Source organism: Leishmania mexicana, chromosome 18, assembly GCF_000234665.1.
Source record: "Leishmania mexicana MHOM/GT/2001/U1103 complete genome, chromosome 18".
NCBI lineage: Eukaryota > Euglenozoa > Kinetoplastea > Trypanosomatida > Trypanosomatidae > Leishmania > Leishmania mexicana.
In genome coordinates, this window is record NC_018322.1 from 109,661 (window position 1) to 134,869 (window position 25,209).

The window sequence follows — 25,209 nt, forward strand, 5'->3', positions numbered from 1 at the left end:
GAGAGGAGGGCGGCAGGGCGGCGGCAGCATCTTGGCCCTGTTACGCAGTGGTGCAAAGACTGGGGGAGAGAGGGGGGAGCCAGCCAACGGCCAACGGTCGGCACCGAACTCAAGCGACAGCTTCCCATGCCACACGAACGTGTGACGTCACTGCTGGAGATGTCGTGAAACATGGTGTCCTGAGGGGACAATTTCCACGAGTTCGCTGTCTTGCAAGCAGAGCACAAGCACGAGAGCGTGTTCCTCAGTGCTGGCCCCCGACGTGCTAGTTCCACTCCAGCCGTAGGCACCAACGGAGGAGCACCACGAAGCAAAGATCACGTATGGCGCCTCGTAGGTGTTAGCGAGATCCATGGCAAGTCGCGGAATGTACTGCGCCGCGTCCGTCACGGATGCCAACGGCTCCTGCGCCTTCGTCCTGCGCAGCTGCGCCATACAACCACGGAGGTCAGATGGTAGGGGATCATCCACAGAGGGTGAGGCGGCAGCTGCACCCACCGCGGCACGAAGCGCTGCTTGCGGCATCGATGTTGTCTGTAGCAATTCCTCCCATGCATCAAGGCCTGACTTTCCGCTGCGCCACCGCTCCGTCGGCGGGCGCTTCAGCTCCGCGGCGTCCACGGCAGCCGACCACTTGCGAGTCGCGTTCTCCGACACGAAGACAAAGAGAGGGTCTTTGGCCCCGTCATCGCCCTTACTACTTGCTGCCGCCACCGCCGCCGCTCTCTCCCGCAGTCGCTCCGGAGCCGGGAGCGTGTGCACACGCAGGACGCGTAGAGACTGCTGGTGTCGATCGCCCATCAACGCGCGTCGGTTCGACTGCCAGGTGGCGGGCAGAATGAGCAGTTGTCTGTCATCCTCTGTGTCCTCAGACCCAGCGCCGCCCGCAAGAGAGGCAAACACGCATGTTGGGTATACCGAACCCAGCGTCGCGATCCACTCCTTCAGCATTCCACTGGCCGCCAAGCGTGACGGAGCGGAGATGAGGGTGAAGTCGCCGACGGCGAAGTAGTACTGCCACCGAGGTACCAGGGAAAGCAACTGCTGCTCCCTCTCGGCCCGTGACGGTACACGATCGAGAGTTCCGCCATGCAGCAGCTCTGCGTCGGCGTCTGTTAGTCGAAGAACAGCCACGGACACGCTCTGCGCCACCGCAGAGGTGAAGAAAGTCGGTCCTGCGGACGATGAGGCATCAGCAGTGCTGTGAAGACGTCGCAAGACGGCCTCGGTCCGCTGCTGCACCTCGCGCGTGCCAGTATTTCCGCACCACGCGATAACGAGCACGTAGATAAAAAACGCCGTTGCCACTGCAGCGGTGTGACGATCCGCCAAGTACTGAATAATGTGCCATGCGGAGACCATGGTTTTGGGGACTACAGATACGTGGGTGCGTTTCCATGCGCCTGCGCGACGCCTGAAGGTCAGCGCGCTCCCGAGCGACGCGGCAGCCAAGCGAGAAAGGGGACAAACGTTCGAGGGCCTAGCACGCAATCTCGCAGCAGCAGCAGCAAGGATCTGCACGCCCTCCACCCCTTCTTTCTCGTTTCTTTTCGCTGATTATGGATTCGAGTGTGACGGTGTGTGCCATCGCGTTTCCTGAGCGGCAAGTAAGCCGACGAGAGAGAGAAACAGAGGGAGGAGACCACGAAGGACGGCAAGTGCACGAGGAACGGCACGCATGTGCACCGCTGGCCCACCCACCACTACCCCACCAAGGTCGCCGCCGACGATTTTGCCCCCGCCTCGTCCGCCTGCTGTGGTGACACCCAACACACCGAAGCAGCCATGCGCCTTCTATTCACTCAAGCAAGACCAGGCGAGTCCCACACACGAGCAAGTGTGCCAGAGAACGACTTCTACTTGCCTATGCTGACGAGGTGTTTGCCCGCACTCCGTCCATGCGCTCTGCGCATGTCTCTCAGAAAGAGGCGCGGCACCGATACACTAAAATCGCCCCGGGGGCAATTTGGCACACACAGATCCCATCCACTCACGCAGCAGCCAAGGCGCTCGCCACAGCTTCTCTCGTTTCCCTACTTGAAATCGGCGTCGCGCAGAAGCCTGTGGCGCTGCCGTCGGACGTGTGCCGCGTAATCGTCGTCCTTGGCCGTGAGTTGCTCCTCCTCAGCCGGCTGCACGAACGCCGGGCTCTTCGCAGAGCGCTCGTGCTGCATATCCTTCAAAATCTCATCCTTAACAAATCCCGGCACGCTAGGCGAAGAAAGCGTGTTCCCCGCCTCGAACCAGTAGTTCTCCCCTGTCGGGGTGCCGTCCTGCATGTAGAGCTTCGTCGACTGTTCCTCTGCGTGGGCACGGCGCAGTTTCTCGCTGGCGATGCCGCTCATGTAGTTGCCTAAACGGTCGGCAAACTGACTTTTCTGGTAGCGGGTGAGCTTCTCTGGTTCTTGGCCGCCCATCAGCCGACGTGCCTCGAGCAGGCACTGCCGAAAATCGGACTCGTCGTGCATGATACTGCGGAAATAATCAGCAGACTCCTGCGACTGACGACCGCACTCGACGGAGCGCTGCACAAACGACAAGATCCACGCATCTGCGTCGTCGGGCTGCAAACTGTCGGTGGCTGCCGCCTTTGAAGAGGTGGACAAGGAGCAGGGAGACGGAGAAGCGGCGGGGTCAGTTGCACTGCTCGGCGTCCCATGAGGTGAGGGACTGGAGCCTGGTGAACTGACGCGCCCTTCTCGGAAGCAGCGTCTCGCAGCGCACGTAGCAAACAGCGTAGTCGCGCTCTGCGCTGCAAGGGCCAGGTGGATAGCACGCATCGCGTTTCGCAACAGAAAGACTCCTCGAGTCCCGAGTGCTTGAAACGTGGAGAAAGAAATAAAAAAGCGGATCAGCTCACAGGTGTGACACACGAGAATGGACACTGTGCGCGTGTGCAGTGCGGCCCGCCCGTCGCGTGCAGGGTTTTCGACAGGTGCCGCGACGAGAGAAAGAGGGAAGAGAGAGGTAGAAAACACCGAAAACGCGCTCTTAGACGCCACACGTCGCCAGCCTCCCTTCTGTAGCGGATGTCTACCCATACAGATGTGTCGTGCGCCATTGCGAGGCAAGCGCACGCAGAGCAACGTTGGCGGAAAGGGGGGAGATGAACAGAGCACGCGGCAAGTGATGAGCGTTGTAGAAGGTGCGTCAGACGCGGGGGGTGCGGAGATGGAAATTCGTCTGCCACACCCCATTTCGCCACCCTGCGCTATTCTCCATCACTGAAGACGCACGGCGAACCACCACCTCCAACGCAGATCGGGGCAGAGAGTACCACTTCGCCCATTGTGAGAGAACACACACCCACACGGCCGTCCAACGTTCCGGATGCCGAGACGACACCAAAAAAAAAGTAACGAAAGCGCTAATGCCCGCGAGCTCACACGCACGGCACACCGTCCATTCCAACGTCGACCGTGGAAGAGGCCGCCTCGAGATTGCGCCGCTTCCTCTCTCTGTGGTTCCGTGCGGCACCGCACAGCGCTGGAGTCGGCAAAGACACCGGAGAGAAGCAACAACGAAAAAAAAAACGAAAGAAAAATCGAGCACTGCCGACGCAATGCGTGTTTCAACAAGAGAGACCGGGAGCTCACCGCCTGCATACGTGCGAGCCCTCTTCCCACCCCCACCTCGCCTCCCTTCCTCTGTCACGCTACTCGCGAAGAGACAGATGGGTGGGAGAGACGTTGTACTTGTACACGTACACATCGGGTCGATGGTGCGCACGGTACGCTTCAATCTCCTCCTCAAAGTACGGCTCACTTTGAAAGCTGACGGGCAGCGGATCGTTGAAGTTGGAGCGCGACAGCTTGGCAAATGCGCCAACCCTCTTTTCCGTCGTGTGCGGCGCCCACGAGACGCGGCGGGCGTGACTGACAGCCTCCTTGCTGAAGAAATCCTCTGTGCGAACACTGAGAGCACGAGAAGGCATGCGTAATGCTGGAGACACCACGACGACGCCAGCCGTGCGCCTGGTCGCCGCAGCGAGAAGACGCAGACCTCCTAGCATTTCTTGCAGGCGCCCGCGTGGAACGGTGGTGTCGTAGTGGTGCACGAGACGACTGAGAAGAGCACTGCTGCGGCAAAGATGAGCTCACGAGTGAAGTTCCAAAGTACGAAAGCAGAAGGAGAACAGGTGGAGAAGCGAGGGTGGCAGTAGAGCGGCAGTGCAGGCGACACGTGTCCACTACCTCTGGCAAGGGGAATCATCTGCTGCAAAACAATGGACGTGCCGGCTGCACACAGGGCGAGGAGTCGCTGCTCTTGAACCAGCAGCTGGTGGTGTTCCTTACCGCCCTCAAGTCAACCTGCTGACACCATCTTGGGCGTGCGTATATCTCTGGTATTTTGGGGAAAAAGGAGGAGGGGGCGGTTACTCTGACTTCAAGCGGACTGCTCAGCGCAAGGCAAGTCAATAGCGGGCTTGGTCGCAGTACCACTCGCACCGCTGTGCCACGCGACATACGAGTGCATCGGCGTGGGACCGACAACTCGTCGACTTCTTCGCCGATGTCTTTGCTCGCTCGCTCTGCCACTCCGTCTACCACCCCTTACTTTCTGATGAAGCACGTTCGCACGCAGACGTGAAAGCGACTCCTTGCGATGAGCGCGCCGTGCAGTAGCGAGACAGCAAACAGGAAAGACGCACATCCACACGCACACGCAGCGGCAGAACAAGCTACACGACGGAAAGAGAGGCAAACACGGAGAGAGCAGACACGCCCCCACATGCGAGAGACTCTCTCACGTGAGGACGCGCGCTTCCGCGTGTGAGTCCGCCGGGGAGCTGTGAAGAAACAGGTGAGGCGACAAGAGATAAATAAGAGAAAATCCACACGCAGGAGGCGCGTAAGAGTGTAACCAGAGAGAGCGAGCAGGTACAGTCGTAGCGGGCGTGGCTGCGGATGGGCAGAGCAAGGATGGAAACAACAATAAACGAGGATGATGCTGGCAACGAGGGCAGAGGCAATCAAAGATAAAAGAAGGCAGCAAAACTTCGCGGTGAATCGGATACGGATCGTGCCCAAGAGGTCGTGGCGGGCGTGAGTCAGAGAGTTGTGGAGAAGGAGAGGTGAGAAGCTGTACGTATTGCCAGTACGGTAGGGTCATCAAACACCCCTCATGACAGGGGAGGGACACACACCTCGGCGCGTGGCATCTCAGGGCCCCAGCGACCCCCGCACTCTCTCTGTGTGTGGGTCTGGGGGGAAGCCAGCGCAGCCCTCCTATATCCCTGCCACATGCCGAACCACTTCGGGTGGTGACAGGGCCAGGTGCCTACGACGTAGAGGGGTGGCGAGTGCGACGCATCCCTGCTGACGTCGGCGGTCGTGCCCTGGACGGCGGTGCGTCGGGGCGACCTGCGACTGTGAACAGGTCTGTGCCGTCCACATGATGGGCAGCGTGCCCACGTGACTCGAGCGTACGTCTCACCCACGGCGGTGACACTGCCCGCTGGTGAGGGAAGCGGCTGTGAGGCGCGGGGTGGTGGGCGGAGATTGAGGCGCAGGCCGTGCTCAGATGACCGAGCCGGCGCATTTGGTGTACTACGTGTGTTTTTCTACGGCTGCCTCGCACCACACGCGGGGGTGGGTGGGTGGGGGCCTGTGACGGGTCAGAGGGGTGTCGAGCAGGGTCGAGGATACGCTGCATGGCAGTGAATGACGATTAAGAAAAAGAAAACCAAGGAAGTGCCACCACGTCCGGAGCAGGAGGGAGTAGAGGGGTGATGTGGGGGTCGCTCAGCAGAACGCGCAGCGGAGTGTTTCGAGGGCAAAGACGGAGAGAAAAGAGTGCGAGCAGCGACAGGTGTGAACGCGCCATGAAAGCTTCAGCTCGAAGACTGAAGTCCGTGGCGCATTGCATGCAAGGAGAATTCCAGTCACGCACTCGTACCGGCTTCAAGTCGACTACGCTTGTCGGCAGCCTTTGAGCGTGCGCACACAGCAGCCCCAGATGCAGGAATGCGTATGGGTACTCCCTGACAAGAGCAACGCGAGACCGCGCCTCGCACGCCTTCTCTTTCGCACAGAAAATGGGAAGGCGTGGCAAAGGCTCAAAGACGGCTGCAGGCGCCGGTACCGTTGGGGGAGAGTTGCGGTGCATCGCAAGAACCAGTGGAGAGAAGTAGCGTTGAGACACCTTAGAAACGGAGATTCAGAGAGAGAGACCGCGCTACAGCAGGTTCCCTCGGCAGAGGCCTCACAAGCAAAGCGGAATGCATAGGTTGGTGACCCACACGCTCTCTCCCTTCTGCCACCCCTTCCTTTTCTCCGCCCTTTAGACGCTTCTCTCCTGATCTTCCCTTGCGTGCGACACACACACGTACACACACACACACCAACCTCCAGCGACTTCGCTTTGCGATCCGTCACAGCTTCCCCTTTGTCGAGACATGATGAGTCTCGCATTGCCTGCCCGACCCCCTCCCTGGGGCGGGGGGGTGATGGTGCGTCTTGAGCACCTCACGGCGTGTTCTGCTTGCTTCTCGTGGAGAGGTATTACATGGGTGCGTGTGCGTGTGTGTGTGTGTGTTGTTGCTGCTGCTCTTACGTTTCAATTTTTCTTTGTGTGTGTTCTTCACCAGTGCGTGCGCGTCTGCCATTCGTGTTGCGTTGGCATGTCTGTGTATCTCTGTCTGGGCGTGTGCGTGCTCTCTCCTGATATCGCTCTTTGCGAGACAACACGCATGGGAATGCTGCGACTCCTTTACTTTGGCGTCGATGCAGACGCTGGCGCTGTGCACTTTCTTTTCTCCGGATGCCGCCCGTCCCCCTCCCTCTCCCTCCTCCACACTGCCCTCTTCTCTTTCCCTAATGTCCGCGTGCCTCGCTGGCGTGTCCATCCTGTGTCAATCCTCAACGGCAAGAGAAACTACGGAGGAGGGCGGGACAGCCATGTGCACAGGGGTCGTTGATATTACGGAAGAGGGGAGAAACTTTCAGGAGTGGTGGCGTCTTGCAGTGGTGTTCAAAAACTGAAGTAATTACGGCACACCGACGTCACTCCCGTGCCCTGCTTTGGGGTCCGTGTGTGTATGTGTGGGGGGGGGGGGGTGGCGGCTGCGGGGGGTTCAGTGAAGATAGGACGTGCGCGTTGTGTGCGTCTCTCCTTCTTCGGCTCATGGTTCATCTCCCTCGCTTCACAGGACGGCGCATACATATAATATACGTGCGTGTGTGCGTGCATCGGTAGGGGGCGCGAGAGCGATAGCCAAGTAAGCGAGGACGTGGCACAAACACCCAGGGAGGGGGAAAAATGACCGCGAAAGACTAAATCCACTTCACTTTTGGTGCCGTCGTGCGAGTGGTGGCGCGGATAATGTATGATCAGCGTGGGCGGTGACGACGGTGGGAGGGGATGAAGTGACATATCGAGAGAGAGAGACCAACAACAACGACAGGGGACGAAAAGCCGCACACGCATACAGGGGGGGGGGGCACCTACATCACAGTACAACGACACCCGGAACAAGACCAAAAAAAAAAGAAAAAAGCGCACCACAGGTGAGACGTGGAAAAAGCACACACCAGAGTGGCACCACACCACACCACACCACACCACGCACACAGCATCCCTACAGTAAAACAAACAACCACAGCAAGCGCAAGCACGGAAGTCGGAAAAAAAAGGTATTCTCGTAACACAGAAATCCCGCGCACACCCCGCACGGACACCGTCGGACATAGTCGCACGCCACCACAGGCGCCCACACGTGCACATAAACCCGCAAAATACACAGCAAAAGATGAGAGAAACAGCCAGCGAGCACCGCGTTCAGCCGGCGCAGTCGGGGGGAGGCAAACAACCAAAACGCACACGCGACACACACACACGGAACAACAACAATGAAAGAACAGAGAAAGACATAACGAATAATGCACCGCACACAAACAGAAAACAGGCACAACTACATACATTCTTATCATCTTTCGCACGAGATCAGGGAGCGCAGAGGCCAGGAGAGAGGGAGGGCACAGAGAAAGAAGAGCAAGAATCTGGGCAACATCTTACGATCCCTACCCTTCCTCGGCTCTCAGCGCAGCTGCAATGCCACCTATTCCGCCCACGTGCATGCGCGCCTGCTCAGCCGCAGCGCACTCCTCGTCGCATGCGGCAATAAACACAAGGGGGAGGGGAGGTACAGCGAAAAGACGGCTGCGCACCTCTAACACTTCGCTTTCGACGCCCATTTTCTCCCCACCACCACCACCACCACTTCTCCGCCCTTCGCGCACTCTCTCTTTCCCTCGTCACTTGTGTTTCTTCTTTTTCTTGGAAAGAAACCGAGGTGTACGCGCGCCCACACGCGCACCAAGAACAGCACAAATATATATATATATAAAGAAAACGCTACCGAAAAAAAAGAAAGCCGCGACGCATGCATGCACACGCACACACGCGTATGTTCGATCCCTCACATGGGAGGATGAACAGTCCCGCACAAGCGCAATCTGCACCGTGCAGACGACCCGAGAGGGAAAGGGAGAGAGACAGACCATCGACGCCACGGCGCACATAAATAAATAAAGAAGGTTGAACAGGACATGAGAAAAATGGCACAAACAGACACCGACACAGACACCGACACAGAGACACAGAGAGGGAGGGTGCGGGAGAAACAGAAAACCACAAGAAACGCACGGTCAAAAAACATACCGAAACAGTACAGAAGAAAAATCCCCTGCGCATCAGAAAGAGCGCGACGAGAGGGAGAGGGAGAGACAGAGAGCCGATGACGCCACATCGACAACACATGACGAGACAACAAACACAAGAGAGAAAAAAATTAACACCGACAGACAGACACACAAAGAGGGAAAGAGAGCACCGCTGATGCTAGCATGCCACGCGCTGACGTGCACAAGCGGAGACACGAAACCGAAAATGGCGTTCATCGCCTGGCGCACCTCTGTTTTGCTCTCTCGCTTGCCTTCTTGCACGCTTCTCATTATGTATTTCTTGTCCGCAATAGTACACTCACGCGCTCTCCCGGCTCTTCCTCGTCCCCATCCCCCCCTCTCCCCCTGAGTTATCCCCCCTTTGGCTGCTCCGAGGATATGCAGGTGTCTGTATGTGCATGACGCGCGGAAGATTAAGGGAGAGGATGTGACGCAACGTGGGGGAAGGGGGGAGGGAAGAGGAGAGCAGAGAAACGAGAGGAGCGCGGAGAGCGTGGCGGAGAGAGCGTTCGGCCATTTCGATTGTTCACGAGTTTTTCACCTGCTTTTTTTTTGCTCTGCTGTTCCTTCTGCGGAACAGCCAGTGAAGAGACTGAAGGCCTATCTATTCCTACAAATGAAAACCAACACATCGGGCAAAGTGGAACATGGTGAGAGGCAGAGGGGGTAGAGAGAGGACGGCACGACAGAACGCACGCAAAGATGCAGCGAAGAACGGTACCGAAGAGCGGAAAAAAAAGAAAAGAAAAAAGAAAAGAAAAGCCGCGCATACGTGGAGGGCACACGTGCAGGAGTGCTCATCAAGCGACATGCAGCCGTGCGCAGAGGGCGACTACCAGCGAGAGACGCAAAGAAAGCGCATTGAAGGAGGCAGCCGCCGTGCGTGCACAAGTTCATGCGTGTCATCAACGCGCTAGATGGATGAGGAGATAACCAAGGAGTGCAGATCACGGCTGCGAAATGGAGCGTGCAGCAACCGCCTTTCCGTTGACCACAGCGTATCGGCGCGAAAAGGAGGTTTCGTGCTAGTGTGGACGTCACTTGGTGTCTTCCCCTCCCCCCTCGTCAACCGCCTCTGTGCTTCGCACTCTACCCCTCTACTTGCTCCCTGCCTCCCCCTCCCCCTCTCTCTCTCCTTTGGATACTTCGAAGTGCTGCCGTTAAGAAGAAAAAAAACGTTTGTCTTTTGTTCCGTGCTGACCCCCTTTTTCATAGTTGCCCGTCTTTCATGTAATATATATATATATTACGTGTGTCCAAAAGAAGGACCGCCATACAACGTGCGTTGTGTTTTCTATTCGCGAGAGAGGGCTGTGATGGGTGGCTGTGCGGCTGTGTGCGTGTCGTCTGTCCGTGACCCCTCTTCAACATGCTCGAGGCGATGGCGATCGCACGACTGGGGAAACCACGAGGAGGAGGCAGAGGGGGGGGCTATTGATGAGGCACACACTCATACGTGTTCACACGCCCATAGACCTCACCCTCCTCCTCGCTCTCCGTGGACGACAGCACACCATACAGGACCGCCTGACTCACGACCTGCCTTTCGTCGCTGCCTTTTCCTCTTCGCGGTTTTCGTCCGTCATCGCCGGCATCCGGGCACGAGAACACACAGACAACAAAAGCTCACGCATACACAGGAAACGCGTTGCGCCGGGAGCACAGACGCCGCGGGCGCCGCTGTGTGCGTGGACTATGTTCTCAAGAGTCATGCCACGCTACAGCCGCAGACGGAAGCCATTTTGAAGACTCAACCGGTACATATCACCGGAGGGACGCCGGAATAGACGGCCGGAGATGTAGGAGCAGGACGTGTGCGTGCACACCCGCGCACATGTGCAGGTGCACTGTGGCATTTTAAGAATGGGGCAAGGGAGAGGTAAGAGGCAGAGAGAGACGGAGAGCGGGGAGTGCACACACATACACGCACGCACTGGACCACGCGATCGAGATGCACAAACGAAAAAAGTATATAGGGAGAGAGGCCACGTGCAACCGCCCCGAGGATCCTACAGACACAGACCTCATCCTTCACGAAAATGAAAAGAGGGCACGGTTATGTGCGCATGTTTGAACGAAACACACCAAGCAGAGGAGACGATACTTTCGGCGTGTCACATCGCTAAAATATCAGCACTCGTAAGCAAGAGCCTCTCTCAGCCACAGCTGTGAGTCATCAAGCAGGGTAGAGACGGAGGAATCGCCGAGGGATGCAGAGGCACCCACACAACAACAACAAAAAATCGCTGAAGAGGAAGCAACAGCTGCTCTCCTCCCCCAGAACCTTTTTCCTTGTCTACCGGCTTCTCCCGCTCTGTTTGCCGCTGCGCCACTCTTGGCACCGCTCACTTGACGTTTCCTCTCTGCCATCCGCTGTTTCTTTGGGCCTGCTGCAAGGGCTCTCTGCCGCCATCACGCGTCTTCTGCGTCTTTGGCACAGCCATGCGACCGACTCCCTCCATCAACTTCGCTTCACCACTCCCCCACTTTACTTGCGAACCAGCTTGGCCTTCTGCGCTTCGCTCATCACCTCAATCTCGCTCGGCAGGAAGCGAAAGAGGTCTTCCGGGAGATTCTTGTGATTCGGCAGTTTCGTGGCGGAGTCGTGAAGCTCGTCAAAGTACGGGTGGCACAGTGCTTCGTAAGGCTTCATGCGATCCTCCGGCAAGTACTGCAGCAGGGCACTAAGAAGATCGTACGCCTCCTTGGCGTCCTTCAGTGAGTGGTCACAGAAAACGGTGCTCCACGGGATGCCCTTGCTATTGTACAGATCCACGTCCGTGTGCGACGGATTCAGCTTACGCAGCACCTCGCGCGAGGGGCAGCCGAGCACGCGCACAATTTCGTGCAGCTGGCCGGCGCTGTTATCGCCGCGGAAGATGGGCTCGCCAAGCATCATCTCAGCGAAGATACACCCCACCGACCAGATGTCGACCGAGGTCGTGTAATGCTGGTTACCAAAGATGAGCTCAGGGGCGCGGTAGTAACGAGAGCAGATGTATGCCACGTTTGGCTCGGACGGCGAGAGTTTCTTCGCACTGCCAAAATCGCACAGCTTCAGGGTGCCTTCCGCCTCGTTGACGAGCACGTTGTGTGGCTTGATGTCGCGGTGGCACACGTTTACGGAGGGCAGGTGCAAGCACCCGATACTTCGGATCAGCTGAAAAAGAAAGACCTTGATCAGGATCGGCGGTGGCGCCACTTGACGGCGGTAGTAGTTGCGGCAGCAGCGGTGCAGCGTATCCGGCACGTACTCCATCACGACATTGAGGTAGATGTCGCGGCGGTCGCGCTCACCCAGGGTGTAGAAGTAGCTCTGGAGCTGCACGATGTTGGGGTGGTGCAGCACGGCAAGGTCCTGCATGATCTGCAGCTCGCGGTTGCGGAAGCGCGGGTCTTGGATAACCTTCTTGATCGCCACGCTCATGCCTGTGGACTTCTCCTTCCCCAGTTGCACAGTGCCGAATGTACCCTGCCCAGCCATGCGTTCCACCAGGAACCGGTCCATCTCCTTGCGACTTCGCTCGTCCGCAGCATCGGCAGCGTTGAGCGACATGTTGTCTCGGGTATGACTGGATGACAAGGTGGTGTTCCCTTTTTTCCTGTTACTGGGGCTGAACTTGGTGGTGAGCTTCTCGAAGAAGGACGGCGTAGTGGGAGCACAAAAGTAAGGCGGAGAAGCGAAGAAACGGAAGGGGAGATCAGAAACCCCCTCCTGAACACAAAAAAACACAGCGACGGCGCACGGACACGGTGACGGCGTGCACGCGAACAGTGCGATAAAGAGCGAGAGAGGAGCGCAGGCCACTGCTAGAGAACACCAATGCGGAGGGAGGCTGGTGGGAAGAGATGCTGCCGAGACGCGCGCGTACACACACTCACACACAATCTAAGAAACTAGCGCACTTCACATGCGCAACGCACGCGAGAAAGACGAAGTGACGGAGCGGAAGATGTGCGGTGGAGTGGGAGAGAGGCGAACTGCCTGCCACTCACAGATACACGAGCACGGACACGAGAAATCGGCGAACAGAGAAGAGGCGGGAACACAAACCACCCACACACGACTAACGGGCAAGGGTGAGCGGCGTGAAGGAAAGAGAGATGATAGATGGCGCACCACCTCACACCTACACAGACGCACAGGCAGACGTAGGCCGAGTCGGAGAGGAAAAGCGGCTGCGGCTGCAGCTCAAAGAGCGAACCAGCGAGGGGAGCCGCAAGACAAAGATAAGAGCGAGTCTGTATAGCCGACAAAGAGAGCGCACGGTGGTGCTCGGAGGGGGAGGGAGGGAGCCGAGAGGTGAAAAAAAAAAACGATGAGACGTTACAATGTCAGCGCCGCTCCTCGTCTCCGTTCAGGGAGATGGGCGTTGGGCGGGACGTGTCGCGTATGCGCGTGTGTATTCAGACGGTGTACGTGTAATGGTGCTCCGCTTTGTGCCGGGAGACACTTTTCTCTTCGTTCTTCGGATCGCCTCTTTTTCTCTACTGTCCGACCGCACTGTCTTCGAGAGCGTGGCTGTATTTGTGGCGACCGTGTGTGTGTGTCTCTCTCTCGCACTCGCCTGGCTCTGTCCCGCGCCACACGCAAAACACAAAGCCGGTGAGGCGAAGAATGGGAAGAGGCACCAAACGACACACACACACACACGAACGCACGCACGCGGAGGAGGGGAGGGAAGGAGATCGGCCTCTCTTTCGGTTGTTGTTGTTGTTGTTTTTTTCAGCAGGAAAACAAAGGGAAAACGCGCAAGCCGAATCCTGCCGCCGGCAGTCCCAACGCCACAGATGCTCCGGGAGGCGGCGAGTCCGTCACACGTAGAGAACCAGGTGCGATGGAGAGAACACAGGGAAGAGTGTCCGCCGCAGGAGGGGGAGGGGGTATATAGTGAAGGCGTGAGGCGATTCACTTGTAGATTGTCTATCTGTGCGTGCGTTTGTGGGTGACTGCCTCGGGGGGCGAGGCCAGGAGAGCGAAGTAAATGGAGCGAATCACCAACGTGCACACAAATTTGAGGAGGGAGGAGGGCTGGAGAAGGGGGAGGGGGAGAAGGGAGGAGGGAGAAGGGAGGGGGGTACTAGACAGGCGGCACTGAAAAGATCGATTCTTGTTGTCGCTTGTTTATTTCTCGCTTCGCTATGCAACCAAGTGATCTCAGCCGTGGCGTGAAGCAGCGGCGAAGTCAACAGCGGGGGGGGGGCAGAGAGAGAGCGGGAGGACGAGGGGAAGGAGGCAGCGGAAGGTCACAGAATAAACGAAACACGCGAAAGGAAAATAACAGAATCAGAAGCGGATGGCATGCACGCCCACGGGAGGAGAAAGATGTCCCATGTGGCACACGCGCACAAAAGGCATACAGGCAGGTGTGCAGTGGTCGTGAGTGAGTGCATCGACATACGCAAGAGGCCCCTTTCGTCTTTCTCTGGCGTGGCTCGCAGGCTCTAACCTGTCGGCAGAGCGAAGAAAGGGCAAGTTGCGACAAGGTGGGTGGGGACGGGCGAGTCGTCCGCGGTATTTCGAGTTTCGTTTTCCTTTTCACGGTCACCTATGCCATACACCACGTGCGCCTCTTGGCAACCTCCTGTGTAGGTCTCTCTCGGTTCCCCTCGCCCATCTGGTGGAGCGTCCCCGTGCGCCTGTTTGCAGCACAGCAAAGGCACAAGGCACGAGTTATACTTGGGAAGAGAGAGAGAGAGGAGGCCAGCGGCAATGATGGACGGCAACACGGATGAGGGCAATCACGTCAGCCATATAGCACAATAGCATAGAGCCGCGTCACGCACGAACAACACAGGGCAGAGATGAAAAAAAACGAGGTACTCCCATCATGTGGACGGCACAGACCTGTTCACAGTCGCAGGTCGCCCCGACGCACCGCCGTCCAGGGCACGACCGCCGACGTCAGCAGGGATGCGTCGCACTCGCCACCCCTCTACGTCGTAGGCACCTGGCCCTGTCACCACCAGAAGTGGTTCGGCATGTGGCAGGGATATAGGAGGGCTGCGTCGGCTTCCCCCCAGACCCACACAGAGAGAGAGTGCAGGGGTCGCTGGGGCCCTGAGATGCCGCGCGCCGAGGTGTGTGTCCCTCCCCTGTCATGAGGGGCTCAAAGCAAACAGAGGATAACGAAGAAAACGCCACTGTGCAGGTGATTCAACACATTGGCATGGGGCGCACACGCACTGCTGCACCAGGAACAGAAAACGAGGGTAGGGATAGGGAGCGGCGCAGAAGCCGTCACGGCTGAAGGGGCGAGGACGGCGGCGGTGTGTTCAGCGCATGCGCAGCAGAGAACGCGATGAAGAAACAATATATATATATATATAGGGGCAGCGCTTGCGTGCGTCGTCTTGAACAGCCACGACCACCTTTACTACCTCGTGTGTGGTGGGCGGAGGAGGAGAAGGGATAGAGAGACACGCAGGCGAGCGGATCCGTAAACACAAGCAGCCACGGGCATCTTTGTTGTCTTGCGATGTTTTCAATTTTGGGGGGAGAGGGGGAGTCATTCAGGGATGAGGGCGAGAGTAGAGACCAGCGCCCATATGTGCGTGGCGCCGTGCATCACAGTTGTGTCGCGATGGAAAACAAAAGGGAAGAGACGGGCATCCACCACACATGACCATGATCTTTGTCGCACGGCCCCCAACTAAAGCAGCGGCAAGACAGTGGGCAACGCAAGACACGCGTGTTGCTCTCCCAAGCCCACGCGCTCTCGCTCGCTCTCCCTCTGGCCTCCCCGCAGCTTAGCTTCATGCATTCGATTTTTTTTTGGAGTCTGCATCGTCATGCCTAGCTGTTGTAGACAACGTGCAGGTATAGCAGCGGCTTCGTCGCTGATCGAACGTCCACCTCCGTCATCGCGAACGGCACCAAGACATCCACGCACACTTTCGACACCTCATTTACCGTGATCTGCGCAGCAGTCCACTGCCTGCAAAGTCGCTCCGTCGGCGCCGCCTGCTGTAGAGTGGACGCCATGTGCTGCATGAAAGCCTTACCTTCCCGCTCAAGTCGGCCCTCCGCTGCAACCGCGTCTGACGCCTCTATCTCGTTCAGCTGCTGCAGGCGCTGCTCGACGTACGCTGCAACACGCACATTCGCCTCCACCGCGTCCACAGGAAGGTCGATTACCGGCACGCATGGCGGCGCACGAGAGCGACCACCCACACCGTTCTCCGCCGCCAAGATAATGGCCGTGCAGGGATGATAGGGTCGATAGACTTCCACCACAAGCTCGCTGAACAGCTTCAACCCCAGGCTGATCTTCGACTTGGGCGACATGAATGCGTCCAGTGCGGTGCTGCGTGAGGTGGGAGGGAGGCGCTGGTTGCTGCTGAAGGCGCGATTGAGAACCTCCAGGAAGGTCGTCGGGGCACGCGAAACCTTGAAGGTCATGTTTACGGAGTTCACATCGTCGCCTTGAGGTAACACGAGTGGGTTCGGGGCCGCAAACTGCCGCAGCAGCGCACGAGCGAGGTGAAACGCCGCCCTCTTTGCATCCTGTGTCGACTCCGGCTGACTTGCCGGGACGTGTGGAGTGACCACCTCCACATCGACACTGGTGCTAAAGACCGCCAGCGCCTGGAGGATGAGGTAGAGCTGCTCCAGTGCCTTGCTCTTCCCGTCCTTTCCACCTGGAGAAGACATCGACGACGAAGGAGTCGCGGTACATCTTCCGCTCGGCGCCCCGTCAGTTTCCACGAGGCCCTGATGCACAGCAATGCGATACAGCGCTTCAACAAACCGCAGACCTATTGCCGTGTAGTTGGCGGCCAAGTCACCGTCGCCGAGAACGTCACCAATGCGGCGCGCCAGCGGCGTGAGCACGTGCTGAATCACGTAGTCGCGCTGCGCCGGGTCATCCATTAAGCGAAGCAGCGGCGCCAGTGCCGAGACGTGCAGCGGCACACTCACCGTCGCCTCAATCTCCAAAAGGGTGCACGAAGCGCCAGTGGAGTTGACGGCGACTTGCTGCATGGGCCGCACCTGCACGCTTGGCTCAACCATGTGTAGAAGGACTTCGATGGCTGTAGAGAGCTCAGTGTTCGGGTTGGCGCCGGTGCTCCACGGAGCAGAGACACTGGCGGTGTTGCAAAGCCCCGCCACCGTCTCTGCCAAGAAGGCCTGCAGACTGCTGGTCATCTGCGAACACGCAGTTGCCGCATCCGCTAGCGGCTGTCCTGTCTGCGCTGATTGCACGCGCACAAGCGCCGTGGTGCGCATGATGACGAGCTGGTTCTCGGTGTCCATCCGGTCCGCTATGCTGCGCTCCTGCTGAAGGGAGATGGCGACGTGGTGGTAGTGCTTGTTCGGAATCGCTCGAAGGTTGGGGGCTGCGGCGAAGCCGGCCTCTTTGCTGTCGTAGCGGTACGGCGTCCACGCCGGCAGCTGCGCCTGTCGAGCGGCGCAGGAAGCACAGCTGCTCAGATGCTTCCGTGCCCACTGTCGCACGCCACGCACATCATTGGGGAACAGTACGAGGAGGCCCGTAGTGCGCACAGCAGAGGAGTTACTGCTTAAGAGGGCGGACACGCGTCCGGGTCCGTACGGCGTGAGCGCTTCCAGTGCGGCGTTCTCGAGCTTCTGGAGAACGGAGGTGGCGACGGGCATCTCTGGATCTTCCAGCTTCGCCTGCAAGCTGTACAAGAAGCCGTCAAGCAGGTCCGAGCCGGTATTGAACGTCATGTGCTGTGTGCGACCGGCGACTTGAGCAGCCATGCATTCGCCCTTCGCCACTCGAAGCTCCGTGACACGGGTGATGAGGTCTGTGAAGGCCTCCTGCTGCTCCGCCAGCACTGCCTGGAAGGTGCGTGTTTGCTCCTGCAGCTGCGCCATGGTCGCTGCGTGAGCGTCTTGCTCCGCCTCCAGCTGCCGCCGCAGCTCTTCCACACTCGCGGGCGCGCTCATTGCCAGCGATCACGGACACAACTGCGAGAGCGAGAAAGAGCGCGAAGAAGGAAAAGTGGCTAATCGGAATGTATGTCGACGGTGAAAGGGAAGTTGCGAGGGAGCGGGCGTGTGTGCCTTTCTCTGCAGGCAACCGTGGAGACTAGTGGTGGAGAGAGAGAGACAATGACAGCGTGCCCTCGCCGGCCTACAGGCAGAACCGCAAGAGGGAGATACACACACACACACAAGTTCGAGCGAAAAAAAAGAGAGAGAGCTAAAGACTAAAATGCAGGAACGGCATCAGTGCTGCTGCCGCCACCCACCCATTCCATGAACCTTGGCATGGGTCAGAGCACCAAAAGAAAACGCCAAGAGAAGGGACATGAAATACGAAGGATGAAGTCTGAGTGTCCTCCAACGACTTTGCGCGCACGCGCTGGAAGGCACTGCGCTGATGCCGACAGACCAAAGCTAGGAAAGGGAGGAAGCCTCCGGAGGTTCCGATGAGTCAACGACTCAGACCTGTGTTGGGGGAAGAGGGGGAGGGGGGAATGGCGATGCCATCTCTGCTCTCCGCACTGGTGCGTGCGAGTGGCCGCATAGCCACACGCATTCCAGCGCGTGGGCGCGCGTCTGTCTTTCTTTGCGTCTTGTGTATGCTCGGTTGCACTCCCCTCACCGCGGTTGTCACGACGGTCGCACATGGCGCGAGAGGAGTCAAAGGCGGCCACACCACAGAAGGGAAGAGGAAGGAGAGCTGAAGCACCAGCATGGTGCTGGATGGCGTGGCGGATGCAGATGGGAGAAGTCGCAGTTAGAAAATTACGGTTGTGTGTGTGTGTGTGTGTGGCACAGGTAGGGACGTCAGCGTCAGGTGGAAAAATCGCTAAACAGCAGCAGCGGAAAGGGAGGGGGAGGGGGGGCGCATAACCAAAAAAAAAAACAAGTAGGCAACAGAGAGAATATACACGCCTGCACTCAGCCACCAGTACACCACCAACCTACCCCACCCCACACCACACACACACACGCACACCGCCTCTGGAGTCACGTGCCGTAGACACGCCAACCTATAGCAGCATGGGGACGTGAGGGAACCAAGACACACAAGATGAGTTGAGATGCAGAAAGAGAACATCGTCATCGTCATCGAATGAGGGGCAAGTAGGACGCAGGCACGCAACGCCAACGGCAACCACATCACCAACACGTTAGAAAAACAAAAATGAGAGTGTGAAGAATCGATAGCGCCGGCACCACCAAAAAGCACATAAAGAGAGAGGGAGATGGGGTGGGCACAGGTGGTGGTGGTGCAGCGCCCCTAGCAGCACTCGGGAAGCCTGTATGCGTGTCGGCGCGTGTGTGCCGGACAGGAAGTGCTTGATATACGTTCACTATGGCACAGAAATGTATGGGGAGAGGAGGCAGAGAGAGAGACGCCGTCCATGGGGCGTGGCTGGAAGGACGACGGTGCAGGAGACACACTTTTATTTCGGCACACCTGTTATAGGTGAACGGCGATCTTCTTCCTCCAATATCGCTCGAAGGCAACCTCCGTTTCTTTGAGCCCCTCCTCCAGGCTCACCTGCGTCGTGTCGAAGACTTCAATGTCACCCTTGTAAGGCAGGTGACGCAGTTTGAGCAGCTTCCGCTCCACATCAAGCTGGCTGGTCACTCGCCGCTCGGCGTCTTCGCGGCTGATCTGGTTGCGCATCATAACGCGATCCACCGCCGTTGCGGGGGTGCAGTGCGTCATCCAGAGGTCGGTGGTCAGTTCCAGTACCTCCGTCATCTCACAGAGCAAGGCCGCCTCCACAATAACCAACCCGACGGCCGGTGCTGCCAAGACGGCGGCATCAGGCGACGTCGAAGGTGACGAGGACGGCGGCGACGCAACCGTTGGCGTCTTTGTGGCAGAGAACAAAGTCCCAGCCGACCTCATGAGAGGCGGATAGGCTACTTTGAGGCTCGCACACACCTTGGCGTATTCATCTTTGATGGCGGCGGTGATGTAGGGCCAGCAGATCGTGTTCAGCTCCTGCAGCTTGCGCTCCTCAGCAAACACAATTTGGCCCAGCACACGGCGATCAATAAGGGGCTCCGCCTTTTCTGGCCCCCCGGGGCCCACACCTCGACGGGCCCCCTCCTGTGCTCGTTGGGTCAGGGACCCTGCCTGTTGGCTCGCTCCTGTAGCCGGAGCCGGCGCGGACAGGATAGCGGTGCCGAAGTGCTGCAACAATTCGTAGTAGCATGGCTTGCCAGGCTCGTAGATGTGGTGACCGACAAGGTCTGCGTTGATGTAGTGCACCGCTAGCGCCGCGGAAGGCGGGATAGCTTGCGGGGGCATCGCTCTATCACTGCCGAGGGCTGCCGAGGGAGTTGCACTATTCGTCCCTGAGCTTTTGGCAGCAGCAATCGACTGCTGCCAGTTCTCCGCCACCTTCACCAGGTGCTTGCAGCGGGAAGTCTTGCCGCTTGCAATAGTGCCGGTGAAGCCAATCGTGCGAATGGTCTTCATCGTCACGGCACACTCCCTCTCTGTCTGTGTGTGTGGGGGGTGGAGGGCCTCCTCAGAGGGACTGGGTGGAAGAAGGGCGAAGAGAACACTGCGTGCGGCTTTCCCGTGTGTATGGACGCAGCCGCGTTCTTTTTTTGGAGGGGGGATGGAGTCACGAAGCGAAGCAGCAGGGGGAGGGGGGGGGGCGTGCCCGAAGAGTGCCGTCTTTCTCCGTTCCTTCACTGGCGCCTCACTTATCACTGCGCGAGTGGCCGTTGGCGGGTGAAGGTGCGGGCCTGTTGTGGAAAAGGGGTGTTCGTTGAAGGTGCGCCGCTTCTTTCAAATGTAACAGCCCCCCCCCCCTTTCATCGGTTGAGGGGAGAAGAGCAGGAGGAGGGGTGACGCTGCTCGTACGCAGCGACGTATCACACGCTGTGCAGAAGGAGCGGACAAGTGGTGAGGTGAGGCACGGATGCGCGGAAAACAGAAGAGGGTTCAAGAGAAGTGGTGAAGTGAAAGGATCGCATCCAAAGGAAACACAAAAAAAAAGCGAGGAAGACTTGAGTCATCGGACGAGCGGTTTCTGATCCGTTGCGACGACCACTGCGGCAAGCCTTTCCCATGAAGCCCACAGAGAAGACACCGGGATCGGGGTGCGTTGGTGCTGCGGGTTGCACTTGGAATGACAAAGCCGTCAAGACCATCCGCGCAGCCCTGGCAACGCAGAGCGGGCGCACGAGAGAAACAGTCCGCGAAAGACGAGCACGGAGAGAGGGAGGGAGAGGGACAAGAATGGAGGGGGCGCTGATACAACAAAAGAATAGGAATAGCAGTGGCGCACCACCGCTCTGCATCGACGGGTCGATACACTCTCCCCCTCACACGCACACACAGCCCCCCCCCATACCCCCAACGACGCGCATGTGCGCGACTGTGCAGACGCCCCCCGCACGTCCTCTTCCGTTTGGTTTTTTGGTTTCATCACGTGAGCTCTTTGCTTCGCCGCATTGTGGTTACTCATATATTAAGCACGTGCTGGATGCCTTTACGCTGCTATCCTTACGTTATTCGATGATCGCCGCCGTTCCCCCACAGCAATTTTTTTTTCTTCGCCGTCCTTCCTTTGTGCACATGACACACACACACATACACACAGGCACACGTATACGTACACGAGAACAGAACGACCGACCATCCTTCCTCGCCGTCGAGCTCGACCTGTCCTTGGTCACTTTCCCGTGTCGCATCACAGGGAAGCGAAGGCCACGCCGGATGAAGAGACGCGGAACAACAAGAAGCGGCGTCGCACCATGCCGCACACAAAACGTCACCACAGCACGGGGTGGGACACACAAGCACACATCATCGCACATGACCTTATTGAGAGCCAGAGAAAGAGGGAGAGAGAGAGAGGGGGGGCGCAGACGGCCAGACGTGCAACGCTGAGCCAGAGACCAGAGGAGGGCGAGTATCAAGAAACAAAGAAGCGGAAGCACGAAGCACAAGCGCACACGCACCGTTAGTGAAAAAAAAGAGGCCAAAGGGAAAGAAAAAGGAGCTCAGGAGCGAGAAGGCACGAAGGCGCGCCCGCCGCCGTCAACACCGTCACCACCGCCCATGTGGGCACACGAATGGTAGAGTGAGGCAAGAGACACACAATGAAAACCAAAAGGAGGTGCAACGGCGAAAAGGCAGGAAAGGCCCGAGTCCTTCATGCCGCACATCCGCGCATCACACATCCAGAGACAGAAGCGTCCCCTTGTCGTGCAGCAGGTACTTATGCCTTCACCTCCTTCTTCCGCGACGCCGCAGCGCCCTCCCGCGTCTTTCGAGCCCCAGCAGAGGCCGGCTTCTCACGCACCTCCTCGATGCGCATCTCCTTGTTCATCTCCGACAGCTTCTCCACGACGCTCCTCACGTGGGTAGCAGCGGCGTCAGCGGGGCGCTCCAGCTGCACAAAGGCAAACGTGATTGACTCCGGCGCGGCCTCCTTGCCGCGGCGACGCCTCTCGCTCTTGACAATGTTCACAAGCTTCACAGCGGCTACCGGTGTCACTATAGCGCGCACTTTCTCCTCCGTCGTCGACGCCGGCAGCTCCTTCAGGATGATGTCGTAGTAAACCACCGAGTCGGACGTGCTGTGCGCCTTTTTGCTCGGCTTTGGCTTGGCAGACGCCGCTGAGGGCGAGGCGGCCTTGTCCTTCTTCGCGCCTTTGCCAGTGTCCTTCTCCCCAGCGCCCTTCACCTTGTCCGTCACACGCACCGCCGTGTTGGAAAAGGGGGCTCCCTCGCTCGCTTTGTTGAGGCGCAGCGCTTCTGCGAAACTCGCCGGCTTCTTGTTGGCCGCTGGGGTCTGTGCAGCAGCCTGGTCCGCCGGAGGGTTGGCGGTGGCGTTAGCGGCAGGCGCGGGGGCTGCCGTCTCACGAGCATCGGCACTCTTGGCAGGCGCCGCAGGGGCCCCAGCCGGCGTCTCCTCCGCGGCGGCAGCGGTAGCAGCAGCAAGGGCCACCGCGGGCTCCGCGGCCACCTTCAGCACCGGCGCCTCGGCCGCCAACGCCGTCTGCCCAACAGCCGAGTAGCTCAGCTTATCGCTCGTGATGCCGTACGTGCTCTTTTTCAGCTCACTCAGCTCCACCTCCTGGGTGAAGGACTGCGTCTTGTCGGCACTGACGAACTGGCCCTTCACTGTGACCTTGATTGCGCCGGAGGTGGTCGGCACGGCCACGACGTCCTCGAGTCTCACTCCCGTCAGGTCCTCAGCGGTGAGGGATGTGAGCAACGAGGATAGCTCGGCGGCGCCGTTCGCCTTTTTGAAGCGGTGCACAACATGCGCAGAGGGGGCGTAGAGGGCGGCCAACGTCTCCGGGGTTTTCACGAGTGTGGTGTAGTAGTGCACCGCAAAGCTCGCGCCGATTTTCTGCAGGAGCGTGTCAGACGTACGCATCGTCGCTGTTCGAGAATGTAAAGTGGAGAAGGAGAGGTGATGGAGGAGGGATGGGATGGGCGCTGAGAAAGGAAAAAAGGGGCACGTATGTGTGTATGTGTATGTGTGTGTGTGTGGAGAGAGACGTGCGTGGGATAGCGATTCAAGGCGCACCAAACAGCAACGTACGCTCGCTCTTTCTCGTTGTGAACAGGGCTTAGTTAGAGGTGGGGGAGGGATGCAGGTTTAGTTGTTAAGCAGAGTGAGGCCAGCTGAAGACCGACAGGACCAACTGCACGCTTCGTGACACACCGGGAGGAAGAGGAGAAGGAGGAGGAGGGGTGGTGAACGACGAGACCTTGTCGTGTGTGTAAAGATCTTCCGCAGTGTCTGTATGTGCGCTTCAGCGATGCCGTCGCGATGGCAGTGATACTGGCCTGTTAGAGGATTAGAGAAGACTTACGAAATACGAAGAGAGAGAGGGATGCAGTACCTGCTGAAGCGAGAACAAAATCGGTGCGTGCGTACACGTGTGTGTGTGTGTGTGTGCCAGCGATGGGGCTGGATGCTCCCGTGTCGAAGGTGTAAGGTCGTGTGCGGGCGCGTGTGCGGAGGTGGACGGACATTTGTGGATGTTGTGGCGGAACCATGCAAAACACACAACCAAGAACAACGAGCCGGAGGCACGCGCAGCCGCAGCAGCGGGTGAGAAAATGAGGGAGGACAAGGCAGAGGAGAAGGGATGAAGACAGAGGGACAAGGAAGAGCTGAGGCGATCTGTGCGCGCCCACATAAACGTTCCCGTCACCAGCAACCACACACGCTCCCTGCCGCCGCGAGTGCTGTTGCAGATAAGCTACTGGAGAGCAGCTGATATGCGGCCGCATCTGGAGCGCCACGATAGCCGCATGCATGATCAAGAGATTGAGAGAGGGCTTGCCCCCTCCTTCTATGCTCTGTGGCCACCATGTGCGTTATGGCGTGCGTGTGCACCCTCTTCAGCGTGTATGAGCGCGACTTGTAGATCGGCAAGAAACAGCCAAGCCCTGCCAAGCACCGGTGCACGTCCGATATGGAGGGAGAGGTCGAGGGGAGGGGGCAGACAAAACATGCGGCGAAACAAGAAGAGCGGTGTGTCGACAACAAACGTAGACGTCCCACGTCCCTTTCCTTCTCCAAGCGCGAAACCTCACAATGCACACGTGCGCGCCACCACCCGCGCCTCCAACGCTCTTGCCCAATGCGTCCCTCCGCAAGCGAGCCAGCGACCCCCCTACTCCTCCTCCTTCACAACAGCACGCATCTAGGGGGAAGAAGCGCAGCAGCGAGCATCACGCATCGACGGTAGCACGCAGCGCTGAGCACCCCATCTGAACATCAGCAGCGAGGACATTGTAGAAGAGCATGGAAGTGCGGAGATGACGCGAAGGATACGAAATCGGGGGTTAAACAAAGGGGGCGTTCCCCTGCACTCTTGCGCCTCTCCATCTCCCCAACATCCCGCCAGCGGTGCCGCTGCCGCACCCATTTGCCCCCCCCCTTCTGCTTATTACGACTTCGAAGCCCACAAGCGCTGAGTGCGCTCCTCGGGCGTCATGCGCAGCTTCGCGTCAAGGAACTGCTGCGCGTCAAGCACCTTCCAGCTAGAATGCACGCGCTCGCAGCGATCACAGCGGCACGTCACCAACATCCCAGAATACCCGGCGGCGCGGCGCTGCTCGTCGTGGTAATTGCGGCAGTGCTCATCCGACTTGAAGAGAATGGGGTTAGCGATCGGCTTGTACCCCTGGGCACTACGCTGGATCGCCGAGCAGTTGCCGCACTGCAGGTAGAACTTCTGGAAGAACCTATTCGACATGGTCGTCGATATTGGCGATGGATGGGTGAAGGCTGTCAAGAAGAGTGGGGTGGGGCGTCCGTGAGGCACACGCACACGCGCAACTCTGCCGTCTCGACTACAGCGCTGTTACCCGTGGGTTGCTGCTGTACTTCTAAGCGCGGCACTAGCAGCTGCCACGTGAGCTCACACGCGAAGAGCGGTGGAGTGGCGGCGGTGTCGAGGGCGTCGTGAGAGATCCCGCGAAACAAAGCAAAAGAAGGAAAGGCAGAGAGTCGAAAAGTGGAGATCAGGAGAAACGACGGTGACAACGGCAAAAACGGCGGCGTTCCATCAGGAAGTCGCAGCACCGCGGAGCGCGTCTTGCTGAGG

The 25,209-nt window shown here is 58.6% G+C and overlaps 8 protein-coding genes across 8 annotated transcripts; all 8 read right to left on the bottom strand.

Annotated features, from left to right (window-relative positions):
- Window positions 1-147: 147 nt before the first annotated feature.
- LMXM_18_0240 (conserved hypothetical protein) lies at window positions 148-1,362 on the bottom strand (the record flags this gene model as incomplete). Its single annotated transcript, XM_003873989.1, has 1 exon — window positions 148-1,362. One exon carries the CDS (start codon window positions 1,360-1,362, stop codon window positions 148-150), a length of 1,215 nt encoding a protein of 404 aa, XP_003874038.1.
- Window positions 1,363-2,033: 671 nt separating this feature from the next.
- On the bottom strand, window positions 2,034-2,468 carry LMXM_18_0250 (conserved hypothetical protein; the record flags this gene model as incomplete). Its single annotated transcript, XM_003873990.1, has 1 exon — window positions 2,034-2,468. One exon carries the CDS (start codon window positions 2,466-2,468, stop codon window positions 2,034-2,036), a length of 435 nt encoding a protein of 144 aa, XP_003874039.1.
- Window positions 2,469-3,655: 1,187 nt separating this feature from the next.
- Window positions 3,656-4,012, bottom strand: LMXM_18_0260 (conserved hypothetical protein; the record flags this gene model as incomplete). Its single annotated transcript, XM_003873991.1, has 1 exon — window positions 3,656-4,012. One exon carries the CDS (start codon window positions 4,010-4,012, stop codon window positions 3,656-3,658), a length of 357 nt encoding a protein of 118 aa, XP_003874040.1.
- A 7,160-nt stretch (window positions 4,013-11,172) lies between these two features.
- On the bottom strand, window positions 11,173-12,240 carry LMXM_18_0270 (putative glycogen synthase kinase; the record flags this gene model as incomplete). The annotated part of the gene is made up of 1 exon (XM_003873992.1): window positions 11,173-12,240. One exon carries the CDS (start codon window positions 12,238-12,240, stop codon window positions 11,173-11,175), a length of 1,068 nt encoding a protein of 355 aa, XP_003874041.1.
- A 3,240-nt stretch (window positions 12,241-15,480) lies between these two features.
- On the bottom strand, window positions 15,481-17,598 carry LMXM_18_0280 (conserved hypothetical protein; the record flags this gene model as incomplete). Its single annotated transcript, XM_003873993.1, has 1 exon — window positions 15,481-17,598. One exon carries the CDS (start codon window positions 17,596-17,598, stop codon window positions 15,481-15,483), a length of 2,118 nt encoding a protein of 705 aa, XP_003874042.1.
- Window positions 17,599-19,084: 1,486 nt separating this feature from the next.
- Window positions 19,085-20,098, bottom strand: LMXM_18_0290 (conserved hypothetical protein; the record flags this gene model as incomplete). Its single annotated transcript, XM_003873994.1, has 1 exon — window positions 19,085-20,098. The coding sequence occupies one exon, from the start codon at window positions 20,096-20,098 to the stop codon at window positions 19,085-19,087; it is 1,014 nt and encodes a 337-aa protein (XP_003874043.1).
- A 1,756-nt stretch (window positions 20,099-21,854) lies between these two features.
- Window positions 21,855-23,021, bottom strand: LMXM_18_0300 (conserved hypothetical protein; the record flags this gene model as incomplete). The annotated part of the gene is made up of 1 exon (XM_003873995.1): window positions 21,855-23,021. One exon carries the CDS (start codon window positions 23,019-23,021, stop codon window positions 21,855-21,857), a length of 1,167 nt encoding a protein of 388 aa, XP_003874044.1.
- A 1,528-nt stretch (window positions 23,022-24,549) lies between these two features.
- Window positions 24,550-24,858, bottom strand: LMXM_18_0310 (conserved hypothetical protein; the record flags this gene model as incomplete). Its single annotated transcript, XM_003873996.1, has 1 exon — window positions 24,550-24,858. One exon carries the CDS (start codon window positions 24,856-24,858, stop codon window positions 24,550-24,552), a length of 309 nt encoding a protein of 102 aa, XP_003874045.1.
- Between the last annotated feature and the right edge of the window lie 351 nt (window positions 24,859-25,209).